The 24,996-nt window shown below is 41.6% G+C and overlaps 1 protein-coding gene across 1 annotated transcript in view; it reads right to left on the reverse strand.

Moving 5' to 3' along the window:
- Positions 1-24,996, reverse strand: part of PCSK2 (proprotein convertase subtilisin/kexin type 2) — a 108,600-nt gene that overhangs the window by 24,246 nt on the left and 59,358 nt on the right. Inside the window, exons 6-7 of the mRNA XM_057423305.1 lie at positions 9,662-9,738; positions 2,376-2,464 (exon numbers count right to left, since the gene is read on the reverse strand). Of these exons, the coding sequence (XP_057279288.1) occupies positions 2,376-2,464; positions 9,662-9,738 (166 nt within the window). The remainder of the gene's footprint in view (positions 1-2,375; positions 2,465-9,661; positions 9,739-24,996) is intronic.

Below are 24,996 nucleotides of genomic sequence, written 5' to 3' on the forward strand. Positions count from 1 at the left end.
AATACTAATAGTATTTAAAATAGTATTTTGTAACAATTAGGGAAAACCAAGTAAGGCCTCCCTCATCTCTAATTTACACTCAGGGATGTGTCGACACTTCATTACTTTTTCCAAGTACTTTTTCTGTTTATCTTGGTTCTTTTACAGAATTTAATCAGAGAGGGGAAACACACTATGTAACAATTTCCTGGAAAAAATACCATTGTGTCAACATGCAGACACAATAGAAAATATGGCCAGTACTTAGAGGAAAAAAGCAAACTAAAACCTGCTTCCTTTAACCCATACTGTAGTAAAAATCAGATTAAATGATACAAACCTAGGACATGCCAACTTCATAAAACCTCAAAGTGTTGGCCGCAAAAAAGCCAGAGTGTGACAAAGACAGCACTGGAAGCTCTTACACCTATCACTCCCCACACATAGGACAGTTTCATTGACAGCCAAACTCTTGATGCCTTTTAAATGAGACCTGAGTAACCACCGATACATCCCAACTCTCACTTGTAGCTTTGAGTTGAAATTCAGTTTTCCCAACAGTTTTAGGACATAGATGGGACAGAAATTAATACCACAGTGCCAAACAGTGTGAATGGCAGCAAGTACCCTGATTTGGAAGCCAGTGCTTTTACTATGGTCAGTAAAAACCATGCGCCAACTGCGAGGCTGGAAAAAGTGGTATAAACATCAAAAAGAAACCAGATCAAAGATGGATATTCCTGATCTGCTAATTCAAGCTAGAAAGGATGAAGTCAAACTCAATGAGTGAGAAATCCCTTCACATGCTTGTAAAATTAAGGTCTGCATTGGAACCACAGAATTAATTACTGACCCCGGAGAGGTGGAGCAATGACAGAAAGAGCCAAACCATCTGGTTTGACTTCAAGGCAAAAAAGAGGTACAAGAAGCAAAACACACGATGCCCCAGATCCTTAGCTACTGACTTCCAATGCATAGGATCACAGAATCCTAGAATGGTTTCGGTTGCAAGGGCCCTTAAATATCATCTAGTAACAGCCCCCCTGCCATGGGCAAGGTCAGCTTCCACTAGACCAGCTTGCTCAAAGCCTCATCCAATTCCACCTGCAAGCACAGACAGTGAGCGATGACAGCGGCAGACACATAGCTCTACCCAACTCCACATCTCCTCTGACCACACGGTGGTGCTCCAAGTGCACACTGCCCTTAGGGAGGAAGGCTGTGACTTTCCAAAATCTTTGGGGATTTTGCTACTAAGTGGGCACGTATGGAAGATTATCTGTAGGCTGGTGGTCATCAGAAGCGGCCTCAATTGACACTCCTCTAGAAACAGCTGTTGCCAGAATAGAAATTTTGTGAAATGTCCCATCCCTGAAGAGGACGTTACCATTCCTCAAGAAAGGGGACAAGCTCTGGACCTGCCCAGCCGGTTATTAACTCTCACTAATACTTCTTGGGGTAACAGCTTAGCAAACACTGCTTGGCGCCCTTCTAAAGCAGAGATTCAGCTTTCGATCCTGTAGGTGACAGGTGAAATATGGCCTTCCCTAAATCTTCTGACATTGCAGTGAAAAAGGGCCTTGACAAGCAGAGCAGAGCTGCCCATGCACACACACTGTGAACCATTCCCAGGAACCAGCGGCTGCATCCACACTGGTGTTTTAGTGTAGGCTGGGGAATGAGAGTGAAATTCATAAGCATCTATCTCTGCTTGCTATGCCTTGGTTCTCATGCAAGTCTTAGAGAGGGAAAACTGAATTACTTCAGATTAAACTAATTTGACACAAGCTGAGAGCCTAACTCACTTCTAGCACTATATTCAGTCTATCAGCGCAGACAAGAGCTAATTGTAAGTAAAAATACTCAATAGACCCAACGTGTGAATGCTGGGTGCTAGGTACCACCCACTTCATTCCGTTCATCTGCTCTTACCACTCTGCATCCTTGTTAAAATAAAGCAAACCAACGACTGCAGAGATTTACAGCACTGCAGGCCCTGCCTGGTGAGAGCCTAAAGAATAGAAGCAGCATAGGATTTGACTTTTCAAACAGTTTCTAATTGCAGCAGGAATTTAGATTTTACCTCCTGCAAAATGAGATTTGTCACAAAGGATTCTGCAGCTATGCAGGGAAGAAACACTGAAAATCAGTATGCCAAAAGGAGTTGGCTTAAGAAGGAGCAGAGTTATTCCTCTCTTATTAAAGGGCTATATAAAGCCCTCAATTGAAAAGGCAAAACCATGGAGAAATTCCTCTCCTCAGCTACTGTGAAAAGTAATAAACACATGGCCCAGCGCCAACCTGCAGTCCTGTCCTGGGCAACGCTCCCCGTCTCCACAGTTCTACCTAAGGCAGAGTGGCCTAATGACCATTTACACCTTGAGTTGCTACTGTACCTGCCACCTTGGAGTTGTACGCAACTCCCACGCCGCAGATGTTGTTGTTGGCAGCAGCAGACACCTCTCCTGCACACCTTGTCCCATGGCTGCAAAAGGGAAGAGGGAGACATCACATGAACCCCAGGTAATTCATGTGCTGAACTGGGCTGGATCACCGCAATCTTGCTTTGGCATCACAGTGCTTCAGAGGAGAAACATTCCATGGCAAACCATTGAGTGCTGTACTTGGATACATGGATGAGCTCATTCCTTCCTGAAGCAGGAGACAGCCAACCTCCCTTCCGCAGTATAAACGAGGCTTGCTCTAAGGTTAACATCCATACTTACACTTCATTTAGTTTTAAAGTTATTCAGACCTTTCCTTTTTAACTCATAGAATAGTTAGGGTTGGAAAGGACCTTAAGATCTAGTTCCAACCCCCCTGACATGGGCAGGGACACCTCACACTAAGCCATGTCACCCAAGGCTCTGTCCAACCTGGCCTTGAACACCGACAGGGATGGAGCATTCACAACCTCCCTGGGCAACCCATTCCAGTGCTTCACCACACTCACAGTAAAGAACTTCCTCCTTATATCCAATCTAAACTTCCCTTATTTAAGTTTTAACCCATTACCCCTTGTCCTGTCACTAGTCCCTGTCCTGGTTTTAGCAGTAGCAGTCAATTTTTTCTCCTTCTTGGTAGCTGGCGCAGTGTTGTGTTTTGACTTTCAGCCTGGGAACAGTCTGGAGCTGTCTGGCTGGGTTTAAACCACGACAGTCCCTAATGAAGAGTCCCTCCCCAGCATCCCTATAGGCCCCCTTCAGATACTGGAAGGCTGCTATGAGGTCTCCACGCACCCTTCTCTTCTCCAGCCTGAACAGCCCCAACTTCCTCAGCCTGTCTTCATAAGGGAGGTGCTCCAGTCCCCTGATCATCCTTGTGGCCTCCTCTGGACTTGTTCCAACAGTTCCATGTCCTTTTTATGTTGAGGACACCAGAACTGCACACAATACTCCAGGTGAGGTCTCACAAGAGCAGAGTAGAGGGGCAGGATCACCTCCTTCGACCTGCTGGTCACGCTCCTTTTGATCCAGCCCAGGATACGGTTGGTTTTCTGGGCTGTGAGCGCACACTGAAGCCAGCTCATGTTTATTTTCTCATTGACCAACACCCCGAAGTCCTTCTCCACAGGGCTGTTCTCAATCTCTTCTCTGCCCAACCTGTAGCTGTGCCTGGGATTGCTCCAACCCAGGTGAAACTCTCGGGTTCTGCCTTGTTACCAACTAACAGTCACAAGAAACAGTGTAAAACACTGTAAACAGTGAAAAAATAAGATCAGTATTAATGTGAAAAAAAAAGATCAGTATTAATGTGAAAAAATAAGATCAGTATTAATGTGAAAAAATAAGATCAGTATTAATGCTATGAAAGAGGTGGGTTCAGTATCAAGCTGAAGTAGCAGAAGGGAGCCACAATGGTCACTGCACAGCCCAGCAGCAGAGCTGTGGCCTGGCTAACCAGGCCCATAGCTAGCTGGACCTAAGGGCACGTGCACCCCTCTCCTCCAATGCCTAATTCCCAGGAGAGCTGACAAGGTGCTTCAGCTGTCAGCTGTCACGGAGCTACTGCTTTCTGCTCAAGTGGGAAATGTCTCGACTCTCACACAGTGGTCCAGGTTTGGGCTGACACACGGCATTTCAAGAACACTTGGCATCTCTGAAGTGCTTCACAGCTGTTAACAGAGACCTTTTAACTGGCAGTGGCTGTGAGGCAGTCCTGAAGGAAGGAAGTTGACATTTTCCTTTCTCCTAGTTCATCACAGAAATTAAACTACAGAGAAGATAAATATGGACAATATAATCTAGTTTTTAAAAAATAGCAAGCAGCAGAGAAACTGATGAAACCTGTGCTGCTGTCACGTTTTTGTAAGTTTAAGATGCTGAATCAATATAAATCCATCTTGCTGCTCACATCAATCCACTCTGTGCATTAAAACTGTGCATTGAAACTGGCATTGCTCTTACAGATGCTAAGGATTCATGCAATTAGCAAGTGCTGTATGATAAAGCCTATCTGGAGTACCAGACAAACCATTACAGGAGGCAGCAGAATTGTGTTGTTTTAATAACCTTTCTTCTTTCTCTCCCTTTAAGCATCTCTGGCAAAGGTGAGCACAATATTAATAAAAGGGTGAGAAGCAACACATTCTTTTTCCTGCTGTACTTGGAAGACTGCATTTTTAAAGGCAGCTCCATGAAAGAAAATGGGTGGCCTCGAACATACACAGGATTGTGAAAGGGTGAAGATCTCCTGTGAGCTCCTTTTACAAAGGGAGCAGAGTGATACAGATTTCTTATTCAGCTGCTGGAGAAATTTCTTTCAACAATCAAGCAGGTTTTCCCTCATGCCCTTGTTCAAGGAACTGTGAAAAACATATACGGTTGCTAGGCATTCATTACCTAGTCACCTGTGGGCTAGCTGCAAGCCACAGAGCACAATAAATGGCTTTGTTTAAAATTTGTCTTGGCTGATGCTGGGCTGCAAAACCTCAGTGACACTGCAGGTGAGCTCCTCCTCTCACAGAGGGAAAGAACTGTATTAGGGCCTTCCTGGTGAAAAGATTTTACCAGAAGGTCCTATCCTCCACCTTGCCTCTCTGCAACGGCCCACATGATGGAGGCTGCAAGTCAACCTGCTCCAGCAGCTCAGGGTTTGGACACTGTGCTGCTGATGGGAGAAGAAAAATCACATGTGATTCAGTGGAAATGCATTTGGATGAATTATTAATGGCAAATAGCAGACTTTTCCAATTTAGACCTATTTGCTGTTCATGTATCATTGATAAACCCATTGTGGTTTGTACGAAGTGACCCATGTCACGGGCACAAATCATAGCTTTTCTCTCCAACATTCACCTTTTCACTATTATTTCAACATTTGTAACTAGAGGATAGAAAACAATTAAGAATATTTTTACCTATGAACAAGTTGCTTCAAAGGTAAACCATGTATTAGCACATAGAGCAAGTCATAAATTAGCACGTAGAACATTTTCCATAAACATCATATAAATGCAAACATTTTACATGAGCATTCATAAAATAACTAAGGTGGGAGAGGGTGATTCAATTGAAAAACAGTTTTGCCTTCAGCTGGCTTAAATGACATACCTGTACTGGTTATGAAGATTTCACTCTGCTTTGTCTTTGAAAACTATTTCTATTTCTACCACCCACTGCCAATGCTATTGTGTCCATCAACATGGTTTTTTAAAGGAGTCAGAGATTTTCCTGGAGGCTCTTTTTCATCTGCTTGAAAATCCTTCTGCAGACACCAAGGAACACAATCCATCCTTCCTAACTTCAGCTGTCTGCAAGGGAAGGCTATGGAGAGCTCAGCCTCAATAGCTGGGACAATCTGCCTATCTTGATCTCTTCAATTGCTTGCACTGGGCAGCAGTTAAATATGCAAAGCTCAAGGGGACACTTATGTGGGGCAAACACTATCCCCTTTTCATTCACATGACATTGCCAACTTCTGATCATCTGAGTGCTTGCCCAAGGAAAAGCATTCTCCTGTTTTGGGGAACGTGTCACTCTGCCTGCATCCAAACACCCCAAGAGCCAGCAGTAGTCCTGTAGCTCCTCCTTGACACTTGTGTTGTCACACTGTGGGTAGAAAGAGCTGCTAAATCTGTTTATATAAATTCTCAATTATGATGTCATTTTCATTGTACTGAGTGAAAAAATGAGGAGGAGGTAAGCAGGTGTTTTTACCCTGTTAATACGAGCTGTCTGGAAGCCAAGAGGAGCTCTTTCCTTGATTCAATAGTATTTTGTTTGGATCCATAGTAAGTAAAGGACATAGTAAGTAAAGGACATTCTTACCTCTGAAGAATACAGGTTTCCAAGATAGTGAATAATTTTTGCCCTACTAAGTAACTCTTATCTGAGAGAATATACAGGAGTGGAAATAATCATTGGCTATTTGTACCACGGCAAAAATCCCAAAGTGGTTCCTAAAAACAGTCTTAGTACTGTGGGGCTGCCTCCACTTTCGGGAATGGGGCTTGGTTCAGGTTCCTTCACACTCCTGTTGCTCCTCAGGCTCAAACACAGCCCTTTCCCCATATTGCACCCAGTGTCCCCTGTCTCAGCTTGGTCCCTAGAGTGTGGGTCTGGACACAGTCAAGCAGTCAGTAGGGTGAGCAAGGGAATAAATCTCTTGGCTGCCCAGTCACCCATGTGCCTCTCCCCCTAACAGGAGCTAAACAGCCTGACTGCAATCTTCTGCCTGAAGCACCACACTCTCCCCTTTCAAAACCCACTATACTTGGTTTCGTAGGCCAGTGGTTATGAAAAACAAATACGAAAATCTAACTGTTAGATGGAAAGGCCAATGTGCTTGCAGCAGCCTTAAAAAGCCCAAAGTGGAAGGGGAATCTGTGCTTACAAGAAGAGCAGCTGCAATTAATGAAATACTCCATGCAAAAACCTCTCCTTCTTTTTCTTAAAGTCTAATGACACTTTGCACATGCAGCTGGCAGCTCACAAAAGCCCCTCGGTGAACAGTGCTCTGCTTTTAGTTCCACAAATCACTTGAACTGCTCAAATAGAAATGTATTCTTTATGGAAAAAGGGGTATTATGCTATCCTATTTTGAGTCTGATCCTCCTGCATGCATAAAATTCAATGGGAGATATATCACTGACTGCAAACTGAGCAAAATGGAGCCTTTATTGCAGGTTTCTCTTGTCCAGACACATCCGTGCAGCTACACATATGGACAGACAGACGGTCACAGGCAGACAGTTGTAACCTACCAGTAATAATACTTCAGAAGTTACAATAATAGCTTATATATGAGCTCATCAGCCTGATTAACAGTATAGCAAAGAAATATGCAGAGAAAACCATAGTAACAACTACTCCTGAACAGTTGGATGTGGTGTGATGGTTTGTATCTTGGCCTGGAGAAAACATGAAGCCTTCATTGAAGCCTTCTTGAACTGTACAGTCAGGAAAGGGATGCTTTACTGAATGTGCTGCTCCTGTGACTTACCATGCAAAGCAGAAAATACCCTGTCTCACTATAGAAACCTCAAGGTTCATGAGAAAGAATGCTATACTTTATATATATATATATATATATATATATTTGTTGTGTTTTTTTTCTGGAAAGAATAATGAAGGAAATCTGCAAAGTTATATCTGCATTCCTTTTCTCTCCTTGTCTTGAGGTCCCCATCCCCTCAAGAAAAGAAACAGAAGGAAGTGTTGGGAGTTCTCTGAAAACCTCAATCATGTCATTCTCAATAATTACAGATCAGGTCACCAGTGACCATGCCGCTCACTCTCAATTCTTCACACGGGTGCCTTAAGTTAAGTCAGAGGCACCTAGGGCCAGAGACTATAACCCTTGACATCCAGGATGTTTGAAGCTCATTTTAAGAGACTTTAGGAGGTAATTCTGCCTCCAGGGCCACCTTAGAGAACACGTGGGTTTTGGTAACTGTGCCCCACTATAAAATACTTGATAGCAGCACAGTCAGTGTTAATGGGGCTTGGCAGAACACACTTAGTTTTATGAGGTTCCACACTGAAAATGACAGAAACTACCATTACCCACTAAAGCTAAATTTAATTTTCCTCTGTGCTGCTTCAGAGCTAAGTGGTATCTTTCTCCTACAAAGATCCTTTGCATAAATAAAGCAAGAAAGGCAGCAGACCTTCACAAATTAGAGCCCTAGACCTTCTCTGACTTTCCATTCACTAATTAGATTCATATTAGTTTAAAAGTGTTAGACGTCCTTTCCCAAAATCAAGGAGAAATCTCATTGGCATCTTGCTTTGATTGAAAAATGGCAAGACTGCAAAGGAGGACATCACAGCTCCTAAATGTGTTTGATCCATTCCAGGAAGCCTGCGTCTGAGGTGGAAGCACAGCTGCTCCCCTTTGTTGTGTCTCACTGACAGAACTAAGATTTATTTCTTTAGGAAGAAAACCAAAAAAATCCACACAAAACTCGGAGCCCATCCATACAGCCAGAATAAGTTAGAGATGAAAACCACATTCAAATATACATTCCAAAATCTCAGTGGTGCTGCTATGTAAATGTTGTCAGTATCAATTCTACCTACATCTAGGAGACCTTTGGAAATTCCACTGAAAATATCCTAAACCAATTTTTGCAAATCCAAGCCAGAACCTGCCTGGGACCCTGGGGAGCATGCTGCAGAGCTAGAGATGCTGGATGCTGAGATCACCGGGTAATAAACACACCTTATAGGTGTGCCTTGGACTCTGCATCCTTGACTACATTAACAACTCGCTAGAAGCCTGACAGAATGGGCTTTTTTATGGGACAGAGGCAGAACTCAGGATACACCTGTGGTTTTTAAAAACCCTGTCCAAATGTGTTTCTGTTCCATTCTAAGAAAAGAATGAGTTTAAGGAAACAAAAACGAAGTCACACTTTCTAAAATCTGAAGCCTTTTCTTTAGGGCCATTTTATTTATACCATAACTTAAGGACCAGACCTTCTCTTCCTGGAAACTGCCTAAGGTCAGAACACACGGAAGGAGGACTGAGTCCTCATAAGTCATCATGCATTCAGGAGAAATAACACAAGAAGCACAGCAGCACTGCTGATTCCAGGTTTATAAACACAATAGAACAGGTTCCCAGTTGGTGTACATGGACTTTAACTCCTCCAGTAGCTAGAAATATCTCAGAATCAGCCCTGAAATGCTACCCATGCACACTGTCCTTAAATCAAGGTGAAAGACAGATGATTCAGAGCTTTACGTAAGGTCTAATTGTTTTTTAAACTGGTCATTCTATGTCATGCTGTTTTCTGCCTCTTGGTCTACAACTGGATGAAAGGACCTTTTTCCCCCAAAGCCTTTTCCTGTCTCCAGCTTGCTCCCTTTAAAATTAGCTAGGTATGATACCGCCTCAGACACAGCAGATGGGAAACCAATCTATAAAGACTTGTGTTACTGTAATGTCGGAGGATAGCTGACAGAAAAAGGTATACGGCTATCACCCACTCAAAAAATACAAATATATACTCTTCTGAAGAAGCAGCAGCTTCATTTATGAAGTCTAAAATGGTTATTCAGCGCTATTTAGAGGTTACATAAGAAAATTAAGTCATAAGTAACCTCTAATTTTCAAGCAGTAGTGAGACTGCACCTTCTGTTCTGGCAACCATTGAATTCAGCAGAAAATACTAGCAAATGCTTATAATCCCTTAAGCAAACCAAAGTGAAGAGCAGGCTGATCAAAATCCACCTACCTGTTAAACCAGTCATCTGTATAGCGGGGGTAGGGGAAGGGATCGTTACTGCTGAAGTCGTAGCTGGCTTTGGCGTTCTGCAGAACACAAAGAGGGTCAGTAAGTCAGCAGGAAAACAGATATGCAGGGCAAAGCGGAACACAAACTGAAGGGGGAGCTGAGACTCATTAGGGAACTGTTCTCTTCATTCTGTGAGATGCACCTGGACACAAACCGGTGCCTGCTGTGCTGTGCCATTTCCCACACCAGCAAGTCTGGGGAATGATGCTTTCTGGAGAGCAAAGCATCCTGTGGACGACTAATACTTCCAAACAGTGTGGCTAACTACAAGGTGGTTTCAGAGCTCAGATTAGTACTCAGGGACTGCTCACCGACACTTGTAAGAGTATATAGGTGTTAACACTAGTTGGTACGCCAGGAAAAAGGTTAAATCCTATTTTCCAAATGGTGTAAGTGACCAGGCGCTTGGGTTTTCCATCAGAGAATTCTTTTTGAAAAACTCACTTTCAGCCCGATTCAGTCAAAACTGTGCCATTTCGAAAAACATTTCAATACCTAAGAATGTAAATTCCCCAAAATCCAGATGTGAAAACTGCATTAATGGTCAGCATATCCGCCTGAAAATCTCTTTGCATAATTTCTTGTCTTTTACTTGTCTGAACAGCTTCATAAATGTGGCTCTCAGGCACTTTTGAAAAATGCTATATACCATGTCCCTGCTTTTCATATAAATCTAAACCATTCCGGAATGTGCTGTATCAGCACAGTTAAGGACACTCAGCAACTTTTTGATGCTATATCTGAGAAGGAAATGGAAAGTTTCAGAAAGTCAAGTGCCATCTTTTTTCTTCTCTCTTAATGAAAAAATAAATGAGGGTGACTGAAAATTAAGCTTTTAAAAATATTTAGAAGCTTCCTCTCAAGTGCATGTTCACAGAGTTTATATTTTAATAAACACCATACTCAAGGAACATAATTATGTTAATTCTTAACTAATGTGTACTCGTATTCTTTTTAAGATTTGGCTGAGCATGCTATTGAAGATAAATTGAGACTTGTGGCTGAATAGCTTTACTCCTAAAAACATTCCCCTTCAGCAGATTCTCAGTTCCTGGGGTACAGGAATAGACAGTCCATTGGTATCACCAAAGTCCTTGGGTTTGGCATTCAAAACCCCTAACTCCCAAAAACTTGTGCCAGAATGAAACAGACACAACGCTGTCCTTGATCCTTGGAGAATGAAACTAAGTCTCTTTGTATGATTCTTTGGTGATTGCTTCAGAAAACCTGGTTGCTTATATTCAGCAAAGGTAATAAATAATTCTGCAGCATTTCAATGGAGCAGAGCTTTACAGAATGGATATCGCATGGCTGTTCTTGATCTCAGATATAGCTGAATCCCTTTGTGAGTATCCTTATTAACCCCTCTATATTTCCAAACTAAGGCCCTGATTTTCTGCCTGAAGACGCCTTCCAATAATGTCAGCTATAGCCACAAATTCTCAGTGCTCCTAAGTCTCTGTGCCCAGGTGTATGTTTAATTTACCTCTTTTAATTACCACAACTGCTTACACAGCACTTTGAACAGCACAGATTCATACGGGCTAAGAGTAACCAGAACACGACTTTTCAGCAAGGGAAAGAAGTGGAACTGGACAGTGGTCTATGCATTATGAACAGCACAGAGAAGGTGGATGGTGAGTTATTATTTACTACTTCTCATATACAACAACTATTGGGAATCCATAGAAATGACCAAAGGGGAGATTTAGAAGCTGCAGAAAACAAGTAGTTTTCAACAGAACATGTAATGAGTTACAAAATTCATTGACCCTTAGCAATACAGAAGTTAAAGGCCTGAATGAAATCAAAATGTGGTTAGACAAATTGGAGATAAATCTAGCAGGGGTATTAGATGCTTCCTCCTTCTCCAACAGTCCATAAAACAGTGAATGCTAGAAACTGGAGGCCATAATCAGGTAGATACCACACAGACTTGGTGACCATGATGCACAAAAAGCATCCTCTACTGGCTGCTGCCAGAGGCAGGATCACGAGCTGGTTTGGGCTGGAAAGGACCTTAAGATCATAAAATTACAACTCCCCTGCCATAGGCAAGGATGCCTCACCCTAGACCACGTCACTCAAGGCTCTGTCCAATGTGGCCTTGAACATTGCCAGGGATGGAGTATTTACCACTTCTTTGGGCAACCTGATCCAGTGCCTCACCACCCTCTCAGTAAAGAACTTCCTTATATCTAACCTGAACTTCCTGTTTAAGTTTAAACCCCTTATTCCCTTGTCCTATCACTACAGTCCCTGATGAAGAGTCCTTCTCTGGCACCCTTGTAGGCTCCCTTCAGATGCTGGAAGGCTGCTATGAGTTCTCCATGCAGCCTTTTCTTCCCCTGGCTGAACAGGCCAACTTTCTAGCCTGTCTGTAAAAAAAAATTGAGCCAGTCAACAGAAGATCTAGTCCTGTTCTTTATTAATAAGTGCAGTATCTACTCCTAGCAAGGAGAAGCAGGAGAATCATATCTTCTGGTAAAGTCAAAATAGCAATGATGACTGAGTAATTTCATTAGCAGATAAAACTTACTCTGTCACAGAGTCTGGCTTGGCAACCTTTGGAGAGAAATGCATTTCAATCACTTTCTCACTTTCTTAGATTAAAGAAATTTTCTTAAACTATTGCCTTGGACTAGACCTGGCCTGGAAACTATGCAGGCTGCAAATAACTAAGCTTAGTTCCAGTGGTTCCTGATCACTTCTTTCAGGTAGGTATGGTCTAACTCAGTACTAAATGTAATTAGTTCAATATATTGCCAGTTTCTTGTTCAGTCAGAACTTCTGTTTTCACTCTAAGAACATTGTATAGATGAGAATTTAATCTCAGTCATAGGTCAGCTGTGGGTTTTTTTCCCATCTGGAAGAAATACAGTCTTACATAAATAGACCCTAAGCTCAAACTGGGTCTGGTGATGCTGGTTTTTCAGGACATCATTAGATGTGCCAGCACCTCGTGGTAGCTATCAAGGGCTCCTGACCCTAGAATTCGCTTGTGCAAAAATTATGACCAGTAAAGCCCTTCTAGCTGTACAGAGGTACCACTCATGTCCAGAGAAGTGCCAGGCAAAGGGATTCCAGCATGAATGATTCAGCCACTGTATACAGCAGACTGCAGCTCTGCTGTACATCCCATGTAATCAAATGTCAGCTTATGGAGAGGTTGCTGTAGGCAGGCTATAAACAAAGTTGTGCAGCACTCTCCCACAACCTGTAGCTCTTATTTGCCTGATTTTGGATCACTGCACTCAAAGGAAAAAGATATATAATGTAGCAGGAACCATGCCTGCAAAACAGGCAAAATTAAGAAGAATTCTTGGAAAGAAAACAACTGCTGACTGCACAATTTGTCTTCATTAGGGTCTTTGAGAAAAGACAGCGAGTTTCAGCTTCATGAAGGAATATTCCGCCCACACTATGGAAGCAGTGGAATGGGTAATGAAACGGCAGCGACAAGTACAAATGTCTGCTTCAAGTTCCTAATTTAAACATCAAATCCCCAAATATCTAAACCTCTACCTTTTAAAATATATATTTTTTATTTTTTTTTAAAGCATAAACCAGTGACAAATTGAATCAAGTTTCAAAACTGAACCTAAAAGAAAACTGCTTCGGTGGATAGTTACAATATTTAATCTGTCATGAGTTTTGGGAAGTGAATATTAAAATCTGTGGTTTGCCATTCTCCTCCACAGGCTGGGCTCCCTCACAGACAGCAAGAGGGAATTTATTGCTAACATGGAGATTTAATAAGGGAAGGAACCCAGGAGGCAGCAACCAAAACCAGTGCAGATGAGGATCCGCAACAGCACACTGAAATGAAAACGTTCTGCTTTTCAATTCAGACGATTCTGTTTCCAGCTTTAATACCAAACCGGCAGTTACTTAGACTTGAAGTGTCTAATATTTGGTTGTCAGTGTCAAAGGTAGCTGCCTGGCCTTCTTTTCCAGGGAGCAACTCAAGCCACCAGTCTTAGGCATATAGGTTAGTCTAGCCTTAGACTACTCATATAGTAGAGATGAATCCCATCAGGCATGCTCAATCAAAACCAGTTCATTGCTCAAAAGTGATCTGAACTTGATGTTTGTCAATCACCAGCTATGCAATTACTTATACATATTATGTATTATATAATAAAAATACTTTTACAGAGAGGAATGGTATTTTATTTTAAGGCATATCTGTATTTTGACTTTCTAACCTGTAACTCAAATAAGATGCTAACAGAAGAGTAATGGATCAGATGATGAGATGCTTTCAATCATTTACCAAGTAATGGCTTGTTTACCACAGCATGAATAGATTACTTTTGCTTGTGTATAGAATTCTGCTTTCCTTAAAAATTAGCTCAGACTGGCATTTCCCAAAGAACTGCCCTGTACTTTCTAAAACACATGCAGTAAAATCTTCTAAAACATTCATTATGTAAAATATGGCAATAACAATAAATCAGTTGTCCCATGCGCTGCTCAGATCTGTAATAAAATTATGTACCTTGAATAATGCAGCAAGCCCATAAATTCTTACATGGCTTTACAAGCCTCTGAAGTGTAATTCACATATACTTCTCTTTTTCTCCCCAACTCAAGAAATGTGCCTATGCTCCCCTGCTAGTCCAGGAGACAAACAATTAAAGACGCATGTCCTGATAGTCACAGTCTGATTCTGTTCATGATGTTGCAGCAGTGATGAAAATAGCCCAGAGATTTGTACCTTCTAAAAGAAGAGAAACATTTATAAGATGGGTGGCACCTGGTCCTGCAATCTTCAGGCAACTGCAAATCCTCAGGGATGTGAGGCAGAAAGATAACTTTTGCTTGTTTGATTTCTGTACTGATCTGAAGAGCAAAGCAAACCCCTGGGCTCAAATTACAACATACAGCATCTCAGAGAAACTGTACTAAAATAACACCGAACATGATGTGGTTGCAAAATGAAATTCAGCTTTGTACACACAAGCTTAAGAAAAGGGAATATGCTCACCAGGAGGCAAAAAGGGAGGCAACATGATATTTTGCTTGGGAGAGGTGCTATAAGGCTTAAAAGTCGTTAATGAAAAACAGAAGCGCTGTGTTAAGTCAGTAGTCGTAGAGTAAGCCTTCTCCTCTCTGCAGGGAAGCATGCTGCTCTAGTTTGTTTTGGCCTGTGGTTTGTTTGTTTGGGGTTCTTTTAATGGAAATAAAAAAACCCTGCAACTGCTTAAATATCTCTGCCTCTACATGAACTAATTTATATGTCCTAAATAACTATCCAGCAAATTCAGAGCTGTATTCAAGACCTTGGTGACAATGAGAATATATCCGTAAAGTAATGGGCTGCATTCAAAAATATTAACCTTAAAGAGCAAATTCACTGTCAGCTCCCTCCAGGAACGAATGCCTTTTACCCAGTTCTTACAGGTACATCATAAAAGTAGTCAGCCAGACAACACAAGCCAGATCTTGAATAATGAATAAGCAGCATCACTTTTTCAGCCTCCAAATAATACATCAGAGCATCACCTGAAACAGATGGAGCAGAGAAGTGTGCTGGGTCTGAATAATACCTGAGGTCCCCATGAGCCCTCCTGGTATTCCGGTTTCAGAGGCCTTGCTTGGCCACAGAAGGAGCACGTAGAGAGCACACAGCAATGGTGGTTTCATGTTGTAGTTATCAGTGAAAAAGCTCATACTTGAATTTCCTCAACACTCATCAAGCATCTGGGCTTAGGTCAAAAGACCAAAAAAGGATAAACTGGCTACAAACAACAGGTGACAACCGTTTAACTTAGAACAGTAAAAATAGGTAAGATAACTGGCAGTAACAACTTTAATAATCCAGTTTGTTAGAACAAAGAGAGACACTTACTGGCTGTCCCACCTCTGACATAACTTCTTATTTTGCAAAGCTGAAATGTTTTCACTGCCCAGGTTTGAAAACAAACAAAAAAATGCAGCTGAAAAAAACCCACCAAGACTCATGTCAACATTTATATTTATCTTCATTAAGGTGGCCTTACTTTTAAAGCTGCAGTTATGAAGACAAATCGCTTCACTGAGATAGTTTTACACTGAGCTCTGCTTCTACACTAAACAGATTTCCTTTTTCAAGTAACTGATGATTCTCTCTACATATCACTTGGCGCTATAATGGCACACAACCTCTTATTTTGCTTTTTTCCCTATTAATTTCCTTCCTCCTTCCCCCGCAGACAGAATCAGAAAACAAACATGAGTTACATCACTGGCTGGTACACAAAGATCTTCAAAGAGAAAAGCTGTGGCTAAACCAACTTCCTATTTCACATGAGGATGAAGCTCCTAGGCAGCGCAGCACTGATGTGTACCATGCCAGTAGACCTAAGCACAGACTTTTCAAGCTTCAAAGAACAGAAGAAATTATCAATTCCATTCTTAAGCACCAAGACTGTTGAATGCTTTCCCAGTAAACAAAATGAAAATCCAAATGCATTCAGCTAAATGTCATCTAACCCTCTGTGGCTGTCTGCTAACGCTTGGCTCAGAGGTATATAGTCAAACTGGACAAAAAAAAAACCCCAAGAATCACAAAAAGTCAGAGACAATTTAGGCTGGGCAGGATGTTTAAGAAGTAGAGAATTATTTTCTTCTTAATAACATTTTATTTATAAGCTAGCTTATTGAAATACCCCCCATTTCCGCTCCCCTGTGTCTTCACCTGACGTAGGAAAAAGCGTTAAGAAATGGAGGCAGGCATGAGACTTTATTAAAAAGCAAGCAGCCAGATGAACTTGTGCCTATAATAAAGAAGCTGCTTCACAATTCACCTCTTGGCATTAGTGTGCTCCACAATTTTCAGGTTGACGTGGAGGAAACCTAAAGCACATCACCAACTGTTAATTACGTAGAGGCAGAGCTCTGAAGGCAAAAGCAAGTTAACTGAAAAACAAACCCAACCTATTTCTGCTCAGCCAAACATTCCTTAATTTTCAGAGAAGGTGTATAAGTATCTTTATGCTATACCTACAAAATACTAAACGTGTACTGAATGTTCATAGGGAAGCATACTGCTAAGACAATTCAATTAATAAAATCAAAATAAATTAAGCAACTAGTTACTGTTAAATATATCAGAGCAAGGACCAAGTTAAAGCTTCAAAGCTTTAGACTGTGGAATGAATTTCTTGATTTCTTTAATTCTGGGAGGGGGCAGGAGGGAAGGAAACACCTGGCGTCAGTGTGACTACAGATGTTTGAGCAATTGGATTATTTTATCATAATAGCAAATACAAATTGTGCAATGACTTTTTACTGAAAAATAGCATGAACACACATTTCATCTCGCTTTAGTGTTCCATTAAAATCCTGGCCCACATTCCCTTTCCAATACATGGATTTCACACCCCCCCCCCCATATACTTTTATTCTGTATTAGTGTGACCTACTAAAGCTGAAGAGTAATAGAGGTATAAAGCTGGCAGCAGAGAAATGAGGTTCAGGTCCACTATTCTTAGTTATACTCCCATAAGGAGTAACTGGCAAGTTTGTCAGTACATCAAATACGAGTCGGGTGTTGAGCTGCAGTAAAGGTTGTGTTTGCAGTGGTCTGATGGTAGACAGCACTTTCAGCCTCTTGGAGGGATGAGCTAAAATAGAAGGGGAGCTAAACCCTCTTGCTCTTGTCAATGAGCCCCATCCAAAGTCTACCAAAATTTGCCCATGGGCTCTCCCAGCAAACACAGCAGGCGAGATTCAGATTATACCCAGCACAAAGGTCTCTCGAGGGGCACTTAGTAGATCAGACAATTTTCCCCATCAGTATAAGAGAATCTTTAGCCCGGTTTGCAGTACAAACTCAGCAGTCATTCAAATCCAGTCATTTAGCATGACACGGTCTGTGTAAAGACTGCTGGGAGAGAAAGCATTTCCCTGCTGCTGGGGTGGCTGGCAGGCGTTCGCACTCACATTGCTCTCTGTGACCCTTGAGGCATCACAGTCAGAGTTGTTAAAAACTGATCACTTATCTGCAATGCTCACAGCAAAGTGCAGGAATACTGCACCTGTGGTTATAATGGCACTCATAAGACAAATCTGGCAGGATATTACACATGATCACTTCAACAGGTCACCAGCCTACTGTTAACAAAACAGGCAAACTGCAGCTTTGAACAGAGGGAAAACAAAGCGGTTTAGATGGTTTGAGGAGTCAGCTACCACAGACAGATGTGGTTCATTGTGGTTATGGAGAGAAGACAGGAAGAGATATCTGGAGGATACAGCGGGGCTGAAAGTAAGGACAGATGAGACAGAGAAGTGGTTGGGTGTTTCCTTCTTTTGAAAGGTTTCCCAGTTGACAAGAGAAGAAACCATTAACAGCTCCTCAACTGGTGTTTCACCTAAATTGCATGGATATGGAAGATGAATAGACACATAGAAAGGACATTGTAACCGAATCGAAAGGAGGTGAAGATTTCAGGAAAGAAACTCAAAAAACCATAATGCAAAATACTATCTACATTTCTTTAGTCACAAAAAGCAAACACAGGTTGATCTACGTGCCTTAGAGTTAAAAGGTCTTGAAGATCTATTCTGTCTTACTCCAGTTGTGTGCTGACCTCATTAGCATAGTTTGACAGCTTCCCAGGGGAGTGTTAAAAACACAACTAAAATCTGTCAAGACATGCTGGGTTCTCACGGATTTTAGTAGACCAATGCTATTGCATTAATTAAAAAGTTTGCCTTGTTTATTCTGTGTGAAATCATCAAAACCAGTGGGCAGCTAAATCCAGGATTTCAGGGGCAGGGGGTAGGATCTTCAGACCAGAGATGCTCATGGAAATCCACACATATTACACTTTTCAAGTATTTATGCTTTTAAATAGCACATGATCATTCCAGGTTCTTCTCTTAAAGATTAGTATAGTTGATCACAGCTGATGTTTTCACAGTAATTTAAGCAATGTCCAGACATCATTAACTGACTGAAAGATTCACAATTACTTCAGTCAGACACGGTATCACTGTTGACTAATTCTGCAACTGAGTTACGTGCCACTGAATTAAAGTGATTTAGTTTCTCACAAGAAGTGATTCTAAAAAACAAGGGCTAGGATTGCAATTATGAAGTCCTCGAAGACAGCACAACCTTTGTGCTTTCCTTCATACACACTGAGAGATTCACCTTCTTTAATAAAATCCAGACCCCAACCGGCCCTGCAGAGCATTTCCAATGATCCACCATTTACATCAAAGCTTATGAGTAAGCAATAAGGGCAGCACATGGAACAAGTGACTGAGGTATGGACTACCATATCCATTTAACTTTCCCCAAACAACAGATACACAACACTGGAAGTGGCTGAAGTTCCACCAAATACAAGCTCCTGATTTACAACAAAACGTGGTACCCTGGGCAGTCATGTTTCCACAGCTCATGGTATCATTATCTGCCCAGTTGAAGCAAGGCAGTCTGCCTCATACTGCGATGATTTAAAAAAAAAGGAATACACAGCAAAGCAAACATGAGAAACCTGTTATTTATATGAGCTGCCAAATTTGTGATTGCTCTGAACTTAATGGGAAAACTACCAGTGACTTCAACAAAGCCAACATTTTATTAGACATTGGGCACTACCACTCTGTTCCCCTGTAAGAGATGTTCATTATGTTTATTGCTTCTGCTGGGAATGCAACAGAAATGAAGAACATGATATTTAAATGGAAGTAATTTGAAACATGGCAGGTGTTTTAAAGTATCAACCACCACCACAGCTACTGAGAAGTAGAACGTTAACATGGAGAACACAAATGCATATAACTAAAATCAAACAATGCAAAGCAAACAACCATGTCAAGATGAAGAGCCGGGACATAAAAAATTGAATTAATTTCGAACTAACCAAATTAATTCAGAGACACAGTGAAAGAGAGGTGTTTAAGGTATTGGAGATCATCTGCATCTTCATCTACTCTGTTGAGGTTATTACGGTTCTGCAGAAGAAAGCGGACTTCTTGTGCCTCCCTGCTCTTGTCTCCTACAAGATCGGCATATCCGCAGGGCTTGGCCAAAACTCTCCTTTTAAAATCAGTTGCACGCTCACTAATTAACAGTGGGTTTGAAACTCTCCTTGCTAAAATCACCACTGGGCCTGAAAGTCTTTACTTCTGTCAAATTTTGATGCAGCTTTGTGCTACACTAGCGTTCCCCACATGCACCATCTAATTCAGCCTTCCCTGGTGACACCTTGGTAGCCAAAATGTAACTACAGTATGAACTTTAATTAAATTCCATTTCGATGCTGATGGATACTAAGGGATTTCAACACTGGTTTATTGCCTAAACAGTATGAGCAGCTGAAATAATTATTCTTTGAAAACTAGAAAATCAATGGAAAAATCTTTAAACCTGTTTTTGCCTTTTCCAACCCAAAACGTGGTGTTTTCACTTTAATGGAACAGAAGCTTTTTATTTCATTGTGTTGAACTTGGTTTAAAAATACATGGCGTGCACTGCTCAAGGGCACTGTGTATCTGACCCTGTTCTCCCAAGTGGACCATATACCAGAGTGGGATTTTGTTGCTGCTGGTTTAATTGTGTTCTAGAAGTCAAATACTTAAAAGGAGTTTGAACTGATCCAAAATAAAACCATTTCACTTTTATTTTCCCATGAACACTTTATAAAACACTGCTTTTCACTAGTGTTCTAATGAAAGATTTCTGGCCAGTTCCGAAAGTTAACTGGTCTGCAGAAAGGGAAGTAATAAAACACCCAAAACAATGCAATGCCAGGTCCCTCTACGGTAAACGGTGAGGAATAAATATTTCCTCTACTTTTCGTGCCCAAATGAAAAAGGAAAATGTTTCAAAACAAATTTACTTGGAGAAACCCTGGAGAGAGGCACAAGCCAATCTCAAAAGCACCAGCCAGAACTGATGCATAAACGTCCTTATTTCCTCTCTTCCACTCCTGTGCGTTTCTCATTTCAGCAATCTTAATTTACTTTCCATGGATGATGCCTTAAATGAAAATTAATACCACTGCTTAATGATTAAGGTGATTAGCCACCTTGCACTTTCTCAGTGTGCAGCTGATTAATTAAGTACATTGATTATAGAGAAAAATAAATGCTGTGGACAATGTGTTGTCTTCAGCTTGCAAAGCAAGTTGTCTTTGGCACCATCTTACATGGCCTGTACACTAGGCATGCATTTAACTTGAAGATTATTCCTTTCAGGTTGTTCTAATACAGAATAAAGCTGGAAATGTGGAGGACCACGATGATGATCACAGACTGAGCACCTCTCCTATGAAGACAGGCTGAGACAGTTGGGGTTGTTCAGCCTGAATAAGACAAGGCTCCAGGGAGACCTTAGAGCAGTTTGCCAGTGCCTAAAGGGGGTCTACAAGAAAGCTGAAGAGGGACTTTTTACAAGGTATGTAGTGACAGGACAAAGGGAAATGACTTAAAGCTGGAAGAGGGTAGATTTAGATTAGATATAAGGAAGGTGAGGGTGCTGAGGCACTGGCACGAGGTGACCAGAGAAGCTGTGGCTGCTCCATCCCTGGCAGTGTTCAAGGCCAGGTTGTGCAACCTAGTCTAGTGGAAGGTGGCCCTGCCTGTGGCAGGGGATTTGGAACTGGATGATCTCTAAGGTCCCTTCCAACCCAAAGCATTCTATAAACCTTTTCGCAGCATTCACTGCTCTGAAAACAGGCAAATGCAACTACAATGCATTGGTACCTTTCTGATTCCAAAGGAATTTATTTTGAGGGTATTTTATAGCCAGGAAACATCAGTGGATCCCCTGAAGAGGCCAACATCAGTAGAGCCATGCCAACTCCAGTGGTATAGATGATGCTAAGCACCAAGAACTTGCAGAAGCAGTCAGGGTCCAGATCTTTCATAACAGGCTTTAGCAAACTCGTTAGCATAACATCTTTCAGTGTGAGAAATCCAGCTTTCAGCTACAAACACACCTCTGTATGTGACACAAATCATCTCTCCTTAAGGGAACCATACCTCTTTCACAGGTTGCAGCCTCCCTTGCAGAAAAAGCCTCTGGCCATATGAAATAATCCAGAGAAGAAATAGTCTCTAAATTCTTTTTGCTGTTCCATCATTTTAATTGAGTTGAAAGCTAGAAGGCTGTGATAACATCTATGATTACAGAACATTTTTATCTTTCACCACGTAAGAAGATACGGACATCTCCTTTACATAGAACCATGGCTTCTCTACCCCGTTAGTGGTGTGCATATAGAGCAGCTGTAAGGCAGAGAAGAGGGACTGTACAGTTAGACTTTGGTACACGAGCACCACTGTGACAGGCACCTTCAAAAACAGGTACTGTTGGGAGCAAGGAAGGATTGTTTTCAGGACCCCATTAAGGTTTTCCAGATGTGAAGCATTTTCTGTAAGTGACAAACCCAGTACACAGAGAACTTTATTTGCCTGGCTGATCTTACCAGAGAAGGCATCATCTCATTTTCAGCCTTTCATATGTTCAGAAAAAAAAAAACCAACCCAGATTGCACAAAACAGAGGGATGAGCCCAGAAGATGATTCTGCACACAGTAACATAAAAAACCAGCCAAGACTGAAACAGAGAACTTCATTCTCTTCCCTGTAAATTGTAATGTATGCCGGTGAAACTTCATTGTCTTGCAGGTTCTTACTGATCATCTTCTAAATGCTAAAACAAGCCCCTTAGCTGCCAGAAGCCATCTGAGCAGCACAAATAGCCCAACAGAAGGCCATCGCTTTCAGCTGCTAAGGCAGCAGTCAACCTGGCATTTAAATGCTTGATCCATCCTTCTATCCTGGCAAAAGAGAGGTTTCATTTTGTCTCAACTATCTCTTGATGAAATTTCTGCCACAATCTGCTTTAAGAGCATCCATCAAGCAGTGCACTTACTGAATTCTCAATGTTAGGAGAAGGATGCTTTGTGAATTTATCCCAGGTTTTGGTTAATAATTTTTAATTGTTATGCTAGTGATCATTTCAGAAAACCTATTAGCAAAAAGCCCAACTCCATAAAAAACAAGGGAAACAAACCAACCCAAAACCCAATTAGTGATGTGTTCAAACATCTGAAACAGCTTATTCTGTTCTTTTCTATTTGCTAATGTGTTAATTCAACACTGCAATTAAAAACTGGTACTAGCAACAATGGCCAGCATGCAGAGTTTGCCCAGAAAGTAACTTTGATGTATTAGCAGTAAGGGTTTATTGAAATTAAGTGTCTAGTGCCTGTGTTCAATAACGCTTTGAAACGCAGTAAGAAAGGGCAGTGCAACTGTCTCAGGCTCTTTTGAAAATCATGTCATAGGACTCAGATCTCATAAAGCTAACTGAAATCATTCACTGATGCCACGCACATATGAACCTGACTGCTAAGGTTTGGCTTTACGTTCCCTGTGGATCCCTTGGGCTGATATTAATGACAGTGCAGAGACACTGGGAGCTTTTCAAGGTCTTCAAGAGGGTCTCCAACAAATTTCAGTCTTGGAGGGGTAATGTTTTTCTCGCCACCAGTTACATGTGAACTCTGTTTGACTTGGGCAATTACATCAGCTGGGACTTTGTGGGGCAGCTCATCAGGGTCAAAGCAGTATGGTTCAACAGCTGTCAGTGGAGCTTTGTCAACTTACAAACCCCCACAGTTAGGCCCCAGTGATTTTAGTGGAGATACTGATGATTTATATTGGTAAATCATTGAGATCAGGTTCATGGCCTCCAGAACAATTTGCAGGTCCTTACAGTAGTGTGCAGGGAGGCCAAGGCATACTCGGAAATTCATGCTAATGAAGGAAACACAGGCTTTCTAAAAGAAAGAAGATCCTTTATGCTGTTGCTAAGCTTCGCTACACATATTGCAGTGTATAATTTATCACCTGTACTACTTCTTATTCCTTTTGTGGCTATGAAGATTATTCAATGATGTTTTTGTTCCTCCAGCAAACAATGGAAATTGCAGCTCATAACAGAAATAGAACATCTCCCTGCTTCACTGCTTATGTGATAATTATTCCAAAAATATGCTCCTGTTTGCCTCTCAGCAAGGCAGAGGGAGCTGTTATCATATTAGCTGGTGACGAGTAACCAAAAGTTGTGAGAGAGAGACTGCTTTGTGTTTAGAGATGTCACCAAAGTGGAAAGAGAAGACAGATAAGAGCACCTGCTGTTCGCGTTTGAGTATGAAATGGTAGATGACAGAAAACTTCCATTTATTCTAGAGTAACTCCAGAAATTCTTCCCTCATTCCTCACATACAGCCTTTTTTGCTCAGCACATCCTCTCCTGAGTACAGCCTGAGTGATGGCTGGAAAGGACCTTGGAAGATGGAATATAAAGTGGTACCATAGACACATGCTATGGGAAAGACAGAAAGTTAAGAGGAAGGACAGCAATGAAGTGCTGCTAGGATGACTGCATGTTTGTTCATGCACGTGTTGCATCTGTGTAGTTCCACAGATTTCAGAATCTTTTTTCTTATCCGAATACGTTACGTTACCATATATTGCTGCGTGACTTTCATTTAACGTTTACCAGTACTTTGTATACCTACTCACACAGTCACCTCTGGGTTTCCTACAGTAAATGTTTGTGGTATTCTCTCTCCCTTCCCAATTTTTTGAAACAAGCTTTCAGCTTTGCTCAGAGCTCAGACACTGAAAACAGCAATTTCTTACTCCTGACCCGAGCCTCTTGGTGGCATCCTGATTTTCCTCACTACTGCTAATCAGGAACAAATGCACTTCATGAGACGATCAGCTCCCTGCTGCCATAAATGGGATAATGCAGCCACACTGACCTTCACCAGCAGACACTGGCCAAGTATAAAAGTACCACCATATGAGATCAGGTTATGTTTCTCTTCTTGGCACATCCAGTAGCCATTTGTTCTCAGCTTTTTCTTGAGAACAATGTACTGATATTTGTAATGTACACCCCCCACAGCTGCTGTTCTCCTCTTTTATTAGACATATATAATGTGCAGCCCTTGTAACTTCATTTTTCTTTCTCACTCAGATGCTGCATCTCAGAAAAGTCGGTCCTGAAAATTGCTGGCTTTGTACGTACAGTCTGAGCTGAAAGAAAACCATGAAGTACATTAGGCTTCAGCTTTTTAATTATCAGTTCATAATGAAGGGTTCTCTTTGTGGGGAAAGAAATAATTTCCCTAAGGCTGAACCTCTGCAGGGTTTCCAAGGCTTGGAAGAAAATATTGATTGTTTGACAATGAGACTCTCTGCATTCACAGTGCAGAATGGAAAATTCCAGCTTTGCCATAACCCCTTGATCCCAG

Source organism: Pezoporus wallicus, unplaced genomic scaffold (assembly GCF_028554395.1).
Source record: "Pezoporus wallicus isolate ANWC-B61680 ecotype Strahan unplaced genomic scaffold, APGP_CSIRO_Pwel_v1 contig_4191, whole genome shotgun sequence".
In the NCBI taxonomy this organism is placed as follows: Eukaryota; Metazoa; Chordata; class Aves; order Psittaciformes; family Psittacidae; genus Pezoporus; species Pezoporus wallicus.